Source organism: Oncorhynchus kisutch, linkage group LG23 (genome assembly GCF_002021735.2).
Source record: "Oncorhynchus kisutch isolate 150728-3 linkage group LG23, Okis_V2, whole genome shotgun sequence".
Lineage (NCBI taxonomy): Eukaryota > Metazoa > Chordata > Actinopteri > Salmoniformes > Salmonidae > Oncorhynchus > Oncorhynchus kisutch.
Genome location: NC_034196.2, coordinates 38,704,645 through 38,713,409, shown reverse-complemented (window position 1 = coordinate 38,713,409; position 8,765 = coordinate 38,704,645). Strand labels below are relative to the sequence as shown.

Genomic DNA, 8,765 nt, shown 5'->3' with positions numbered 1-8,765 from the left:
GAGGGAGAGTGATAGAGGGAGAGGCAATAGAGGGAGGGAGAGACCGATAGAGGGAGGGAAGAGCGATAGAGGGAGGGAGAGGCCAATAGAGGGAGGGGGTGTGTGTGACAGTCAGAAGAGAAGTAGAGTGAGAGAGACGGTGCACGAGAGACGGAGAGATTGAGTGACCAAAGCCAGAGCTAGTTTGAGCAGCTAGCCAGTCCTACAGTTTGAGAGTGAAGTGGGCTTACGCCTGGAGTGCATTAACCCGACTGAGCTAAAGCCCACAGTTCCCAGGCTATGTCATGCTGACCCTATAGCCCAAGGAGGGATTAACACAGACCTGGGTCCAGTGGCGGACTAGAAAGAACGAGCGATCATACAGGGCAGTCAGAAGGCGGGAGGGAGGAGGTCAACATATGACCATGAGTATTGTGATGAAGCCTCGCTCGCGCTCTACGAGCTCTCTGCGGAATACAGATGGAATCTCAATCTGGTAAAGTTAGTCTTTCTCCCCTTCCTCTCATTATCTTCAGTTCTCTTCCTCTCATTATCTTCTGGTCTCTTCTCCTCATCCTCTCATTATCTTCTGGTCTCTATTCCTCCTCCTCTCATTATCTTCTGGTGTCTTCTCCTCTTCCTCTCATTATCTTCTGGACTCTTCTCCTCTTCCTCTCATTATCTTCTGGTATCTTCTCCTCTTCCTTCTCAGTATCTTCTGGTCTCTTCTCCTCTCCTCTCATTATCTTCTGGGTCTCTATTCCTCCTCCTCTCATTATCTCTGGAGTCTTCTCCTCTCCTCTCATTATCTTCTGCGTCTCTTCCTCCTTCTTCCTTTCATTACTTCTTTCTGGTCTCTTCCCTCTTCCTCTCTATCTTCTGGTCTCTTCTCCTTCTTCCTCTCATTATCTTCTGGTCCTATTCCTTCCTCTCATTATCTTCTGGACTATTCTCCTTCTTCCTCTCATTATCTTCTGGTCTCTTTTCCCTCTTTCCTTTCATTATCTTCTGGTCTCGTCTCCTCTCCTCTCTATCTTCTGGTCTCTTCTCCTCTTTCCTCTCATTATTTCTGGTCTCTATTCTCCTCCTCTCATTATCTTCTGGACTCTTCTTCCATCTTCTCGCTATTATCTTCTGGTCTCTTCTCCTCTTCCTTTCATTATCTTCTTGGTCTCTTCTCCTCTTCCTCTCTATCTTCTGGTCTCTTCTCCTCTTCCTCTCATTATCTTCTGGTCTCTATTCCTCCTCCTCTCATTATCTACTGGTCTCTTCTCCTCTTCCTCTCATTATCTTCTGTTCTCTTCTCTACTTTCCTAATCTTTTCTGGCTTCTAGTAGTATGGCATGGTATTTGGTTCAGATTTATGTTGATAACTACCTAAGACGTTTTAAATGTCAAACTCTCTATGCTAATCACCACTGTTTTCCTATCAAGAGTGTGTGTGTGTTTGTGTGTGTGTGTATGCGCTCACGTGTGTGTACTTGTGTGGGCATGCATCTACGTGCGTAACGTCAGTTGCTCCACAGTGGCTCTCGAGTCAGATTTCATAGTGCCAGGAGAACAGTGGGGGAAAAGCACATGTGATCAAAGATCCTTCTAGTTGGAAAAGAACAAATGCCATGCAGTTGTCCCCAAAGCACAGTGATCAAGGATCCTTCTAGTTGGAAAAGAACAAATGCCATGCAGTCGTCCCCAAAGCACAGTGATCAAGGATCCTTCTAGTTGGAAAAGAACAAATGCCATGCAGTTGTCCCCAAAGCACAGTGATCAAGGATCCTTCTAGTTGGAAAAGAACAAATGCCATGCAGTCGTCCCCAAAGCACAGTGATCAAGGATCCTTCTAGTTGGAAAAGAACAAATGCCATGCAGTCGTCCCCAAAGCACAGTGATCAAGGATCCTTCTAGTTGGAAAATAACAAATGCCATGCAGTCGTCCCCAAAGCACAGTGATCAAGGATCCTTCTAGTTGGAAAAGAACAAATGCCATGCAGTCGTCCCCAAAGCACAGTGATCAAGGATCCTTCTAGTTGGAAAAGAACAAATGCCATGCAGTCGTCCCCAAAGCACAGTGATCAAGGATCCTTCTAGTTGGAAAAGAACAAATGCCATGCAGTCGTCCCCAAAGCACAGTGATTCTCAACCCACGTTACATAGACAGGTGACCTTAGGGTGTAGCAGTGTTTCCCATAGCTTTGTTGTTTTCCAGGCGGGGCACCGCCAACAGCCACCAAGCCCAAAGGATACATTCGTAGAGAGTTACATACTGCCGCTGAAAAGAGACTGTAGAAATGCATGCTTCCTCCCCACACGTTGTTGAGCCAGTCTGACAGTGGCTATTTTAAAGCTGTGTGTGTGTGTGTATGTACTGTATGTGTGGTGCTTCTCTTGGACTGCAATAGGTGCCAGTACTCATTTTAGGTGCTGCACAATACTTTTGAGGTAGTAATCTAGAAGAGAAACAGGAGCTCCACAGTAGTACCGTATGTTTGAGGTAATATTCTAGAAGAGAAACAGGAGGTCCTGTATGTTTGAGGTAATATTCTAGAAGAGAAACAGGAGCTCCACAGTAGTACCGGATGTTTGAGGTAATATTCTAGAAGAGAAACAGGAGCTCCACAGTCGTACCGTATGTCTGAGGTAGTATTCTAGAAGAGAAACAGGAGCTCCACAGTCGTACCGTATGTTTGAGGTAATCTAGAAGAGAAACAGGAGCTCCACAGTCGTACCGTATGTTTGAGGTAATCTAGAAGAGAAACAGGAGCTCCACAGTAGTACCGGATGTTTGAGGTAATATTCTAGAAGAGAAACAGGAGCTCCACAGTAGTACCGTATGTTTGAGGTAGTATTCTAGAAGAGAAACAGGAGCTCCACAGTCGTACCGTATGTTTGAGGTAATCTAGAAGAGAAACAGGAGCTCCACAGTAGTACCGGATGTTTGAGGTAATATTCTAGAAGAGAAACAGGAGCTCCACAGTCGTACCGTATGTTTGAGGTAATCTAGAAGAGAAACAGGAGCTCCACAGTCGTACCGTATGTTTGAGGTAATATTCTAGAAGAGAAACAGGAGCTCAAGCAGTAGAACATTTGAGTTGCCGGTACACCGCTCCTGCCTAAGTCAAGCACTGTGTGTGTGTGTTGTGTGTGTGTGTGTGTGTGTGTGTGTGTGTGTGGTCCTGCATGACAGACAGTTGCTCCCCTGTCTTGTCTAACAGACAGCTGATCCCCTGTCCTGTCTACCAGACAGGTGTTTTCCTGTCCTGTCTAACAGACAGCTGCTGTCCTGTCCTGTCTAACAGACAGCTGCTCTCCTGTCCTGTCTACCAGACAGCTGCTCTCCTGTCCTGTCTAACAGACAGCTTCTCTCCTGCCCTGTCCTGTCTATAAGCCAGCTGCTCTCCTGTCCTGTCTAACAGACAGCTGCTCTCCTGTCCTGTCTAACAGACAGCTTCTCTCCTGTCCTGTCTAACAGACAGCTTCTCTCCTGTCCTGTCCTGTCTATAAGCCAGCTGCTCTCCTGTCCTGCCTAACAAACAGCTGCTGTCCTTTTCTGTCCTTTCTAACAGACAGCTGCTCTCCTGTCCTTTCCTGTTTAACTGACAGCTGCTCTCCTGTCCTGTCCTGTCTAACAGACAGCTGCTCTCCTGTCCTGTCTAACAGACAGCTGCTCTCCTGTCCTGTCTAACAGACAGCTGCTCCCCTGTCCTGTCTAACAGACAGCTGCTCCCCTGTCCTGTCTAACAGACAGCTGCTCCCCTGTCCTGTCTAACAGACAGCTGCTCCCCTGTCCTGTCTAACAGACAGCTGCTCCCCTGTCCTGTCTACCAGACAGTTTTTCTCCTGTCCTGTCCTGTCTACCAGACAGTGTTTCTCCTGTCCTGTCCTGTCTAACAGACAGTTTTTCTCCTGTCCTGTCCTGTCTAACAGACCGTTTTTCACCTGTCCTGTCCTGTCTAACAGACAGCTGCTCCCCTGTCATGTCCTGTCCTATCCTTTAGTACGGTATACATTGTTGGACACCCTCAGCCTCTATAGACTCTCCTACAGCCACAGTTAGAGCAATCATATATGCAGTAGTAAACATTACATATGACATATGTGTGATAAATATGGTAGTGGGGTCAAGCAACTGCAATGTGACCCCCGATATAGTATACCCTGCACTGGTTCTTCCAAAGTCCTTTGAAACAGGGCAGGCACCTCTTCTGTGTGTGTGTGTGTGTGTGTGTGTGTGTGTGTGTGTGTGTGTGTGTGTGTGTGTGTGTGTGTGTGTGTGTGTGTGTGTGTGTGTGTGTGTGTGTGTGTGTGTGTGTGTGTGTGTGTGTGTGTGTGTGTGTGTGTTTGCTTGCTTGTGTGTTTGAAGAGCTCTTTTCTCATTGGTGCTCAAGCTAGAGATGATCTCTGTAAAAGTGGGCCAAGGGTGGCACCTCCCTCCCTCTCCCTGTCTCTCTCTCATTCTCCCTCTCCCTGTCACTCTCTCATTCTCCCCCTGTCTTTTTCTCATTCTCTCCCTGTCTCCCTCTCATTCTCCCTCTCCCTGTCTCTTTCTCATTCTCTCCCTCTCCCTGTCTCTCTCATTCTCTCCCTGTCTCTCTCTCATTCTCCCCCTGTCTCTCTCTCTCATTCTCCCCTCCCTCTCCCTGTCTCTCTCATTCTCTCCCTCCCTCTCCCTGTCACTCTCTCATTCTCCCCCTCCCTCTCCCTGTCTCTCTCTCATTCCCCCCTCCCTCTCCCTGTCTTTCTCTCACTCTCCCCCTCCCTCTCCCTCTCCCTGTCTCCTCTCCCTTTCTCTCTCTCTCATTCTCTCTCTCCCTCCCTTCCTCACCCTGTCTTCTCTCTCATTCTCTCCACCTTTTGTCTGTCTTCTCTCCCATTCTCTCCCTGCCTTCTGTCTGTCTTCTCTCTCATTCTCTACCTGCCTTCTCTCATTCTCTCTCTCCCTCCCTTCCTCACCCTGTCTTCTCTCTCATTCTCTCCGCCTTCTGTCTGTCTTCTCTCTCATTCTCTCCCTGCCTTTTGTCTGTCTTCTCTCTCATTCTCTACCTGCCTTCTTTCATTCTCTCTCTCCCTCCCTTCCTCACCCTGTCTTCTCTCTCATTCTCTCCGCCTTCTGTCTGTCTTCTCTCTCATTCTCTCCCTGCCTTCTGTCTGTCTTCTCTCTCATTCTCTACCTGCCTTCTCTCATTCTCTACCTGCCTTCTCTCATTCTCTCCCTTCCTCTCCATGTCTTATCTCTCATTCTCTCCCTGTCTCTCTCTGTCTCTCCCTCTCCATGTGTTCTCTCTCATTCTCTCCCTGTCTCTCTCTGTCTCTCCCTCTCCATGTTTCTCTCTCATTCTCTCTCATTCTCTCCCTGTCTTCTCACTCATTCTCTCCCTGTCTTCTCTCTCATTCTCTCCATGTCTTCTCTCTCATTCTCTCCCTTCCTCTCCCTGTCTCCTCTATCATTCTCTCCCTGTCTTCTCTCTCATTCTCTCCATGTCTTCTCTCTCATTCTCTCCCTTCCTCTGCCTGTCTTCTCTCTCATTCTCTCCCTGTCTTCTCTCTCATTCTCTCCCTTCCTCTCCCTGTCTTCTCTCTCATTCTCTCCCTGTCTTCTCTCTCATTCTCTCCATGTATTCTCTCTCATTCTCTCCATGTCTTCTCTCTCATTCTCTCCCTTCCTCTGCCTGTCTTCTCTCTCATTCTCTCCCTGTCTTCTCTCTCATTCTCTCCCTTCCTCTCCCTGTCTTCTCTCTCATTCTCTCCCTGTCTTCTCTCTCATTCTCTCCATGTCTTCTCTCTCATTCTCTCCCTTCCTCTCCCTGTCTTCTCTCTCATTCTCTCCCTGTCTCTCATTCTCTCCATGTCTTCTCTCTCATTCTCTTCCTTCCTCTCCCTGTCTTCTCTCTCATTCTCTCCCTGTCTTCTCTCTCAATCTCTCCATGTCTTCTCTCTCATTCTCTCCCTGTCTTCTCTCTCATTCTCTCCCTTCCTCTCCCTGTCTTCTCTCTCATTCTCTCCCTGTCTTCTTTCTCATTCCCTATCTGACTCTCAGTCCACCCCTTCTCCCCCATCCTCCCTCTTCCACTCCCTCTTTCTTTCTGTCCTTGTCCCTCTCCCTAATCTTTCCCTCTCTCCCTTCATTTTTCCTTCTCCCCATCTGTTTCACATTTCCTCTCCCAATCTCCTCTTTCCTTTCTTATCCTTTCTCTCGCTCTCTCTCCACTACCTCAGTGTGTCTCCATCCCTTTCATTAATAACTCCTTCTGTGTCACATCTCCTCTTTCCTTTCTTATCCTCTCTCTCTCTCCACTACCTCAGTGTGTCTCCATCCCTTTCATTAATAACTCCTTCTGTGTCACATGGACATCCCGTCGCTGCTCAAGCTGAATGGCTGGGCCATCCTCTCATTCTCCCCCTGTCCCTCCCTGTCTCTCTCTGTCTCTCCCTCTCCATCCTCTGCTCTGTTATCTCTGTGTCCCCTGAGGGCCCCGGGTCGCAGCCGTGCGTCAGCACCTGCCACACTAACACAGACACACAAGGGACAGGGTCCCATGGGGCCACAGGCACAGAACAACACGGACATATGCATGTGCACACACACTTGCACCGTCATATCATCTTGCCTCAGCGGATGGTAAAAGACGGCTCTGACATCCATAGTATTACAAGGAAAGCCATCGTATTACTCCAAATCAGTGGACACCAACCTTTTTATGAGTCAACATGACTTTCTCAGTCAAAAAGTAAGCGGAGATCTACCGCTCAGATCATTATTTTACTTGACTTAAAGCTGCAATATGTCACTTTTTGTGCGAACTGACCAAATTGACATAGAAATGTGAGTTATAGATCTGTCATTCACATTGAAAGCAAGTCTAAGAACCTATCTATTCTATGTGCGTTATTTCTATGCGTCCTGTTTTTAAGTTTTGTTTTTACGTCTTTTACTTGGTTTCGTACACAAGCTTCAAAACAGCTAAAAATTAAATATTTTTAGTTATGGAAAGATATTTGACAGCGGTTTAGATGGTAAAATTATTCTCTACACTATATTTGCTTGTTATTTCACATGCATTTAAATTAGGTGAATTATTTAAATTTTTGCAACCAAGAAATGGCAGAGCGATTTCTGCATTGTGCACCTTTTAACGTAACATGAACCTAATAAAAGCAGTTGTGTAGGAAGGAGGTTTGTGCAGTAGGACTAATACATTATCACAGCATATTGTCTATATTACTTGCCTGCCAATGCTGTTCTTCTCTGACCATATTATACTGCAAAACTCCAGCTTTGGTATCAAAACACATCAGTTGTTGTAGTACTTGTGAGGTACAGCTGAGCATAAGTTCAAATCATTTGCAAATCATTTTAATTTTACTGGACTGATGGTATGCTACCTGCATGGGATGGTCATGGTGCTTTCAAAACAACTGGGAACTCTGGGGGGAAAAACAGCGTCAAATCATGGCGTCAGTGATCCATCTATAGGTTGGAAAGTCTGAGCTCTAGAAAGATGCCAAAGTTTCCGAGTTTGATGACCTTTCAAAAGTGACAGTTGTCTTGAACGCACTGAAGTCAGAAGTCAGAGATTTCCCAGTTCCCAGTTGGTTTGAACACGGCATTCGTCTCAGAGGAGGTAGGGAGAGAGCAGCAGAGAGCCGCCTCTCGTGGTCCCTGCTTTCTCCTTCCTTTCCTCCGGTGAGACTGACCAGAGAGAGGGGACACCATCTTCCAGCTGATTGCTAAACTCAAGACACACCGCATCTGCCTCGTGCACAAGTTCATGTTGTTCCTATGACCAGAGAAAGTTAAGTATTCCTAGATATTAAAATAGACACTACGAGCTGCTAATAGTAATAAAATGCAGGGCATCGAGACACTTGGCTACTCATTCATAGCAGCTGCAGCGCGAGTGGAAGTATGGAAAAGCGCGTTTTGTAATAGTGTTGAATAAAAGCAGGGTTGACAGTGTTGAATAAAAGCAGGGTTGACAGTGTTGAATAAAAGCAGGGTTGACAGTGTTGAATAAAAGCAGGGTTGACAGTGTTGAATAAAAGCAGGGTTGACAGTGCTGAATAAAAGCAGGGTTGACAGTGTTGAATAAAAGCAGAGTTGACAGTGTTGAATAAAAGCAGGGTTGACAGTGTTGAATAAAAGCAGGGTTGACAGTGTTGAATAAAAGCAGGGTTGACAGTGCTGAATAAAAGCAGGGTTGACAGTGTTGAATAAAAGCAGGGTTGACAGTGCTGAATGAAAACTTAGACATGAACTCACTCATAAAAACCACAGCTCTTTGCTCTGTTCCTTGACACTTTCTCTGGTCAGGGTTTTAAAAGTTCTGAAATCTCACGTAGGCTCGTATCAAACTTTGCTGTTGCCGGGGTCGTGGAAGCTATAGCTACGGAGATTTGAGCTATCCGATTGGCCAGCGCAGTAGGTGCACTTAATTTAGCCACAGATCTCCCCCGGTCTTTTCAGACAAATGAAATGGTTCAAAATGGGAACCCTTTGCCTATCAAATGCATGAAAATGAAAAAGGAGTGCAAGCCTTTATCATTTACATTTCTACTGAAATGCTTGGTGATCAACTAGGGTATATTACAACCGGTCAAACAGGTTCACCTTTCCTATGGTCTCCTTTCCAGCCGTGCTTTGGGAGAAGCCTGTGTGATATGACTGCAACACTGAGACATTAAAAGCTTGTAGGATTACCGCTTTAACAACATACAAATATTCTCCTAGAAAACTATCACACTCAAGCAAGCATGCACACACACAGAAACAAACACACACACACACAGAC

General features: G+C 46.4%; 1 protein-coding gene across 7 annotated transcripts in view; it reads left to right on the top strand.

Moving 5' to 3' along the window:
- LOC109868753 (cAMP-specific 3',5'-cyclic phosphodiesterase 4D-like) overlaps positions 1-8,765 on the top strand; it is a 411,106-nt gene that overhangs the window by 316,761 nt on the left and 85,580 nt on the right. The window contains exon 1 of one of the 7 annotated variants that reach the window (XM_031802504.1): positions 109-475. The exons of the other annotated variants lie outside the window; for them this stretch is intronic. Within the exon in view, the coding sequence (XP_031658364.1) occupies positions 399-475 (77 nt within the window). The 5' untranslated portion in view covers positions 109-398. Of the gene's footprint in view, positions 1-108; positions 476-8,765 lie in introns of those variants that run through there. 7 annotated transcript variants of the gene reach the window in all.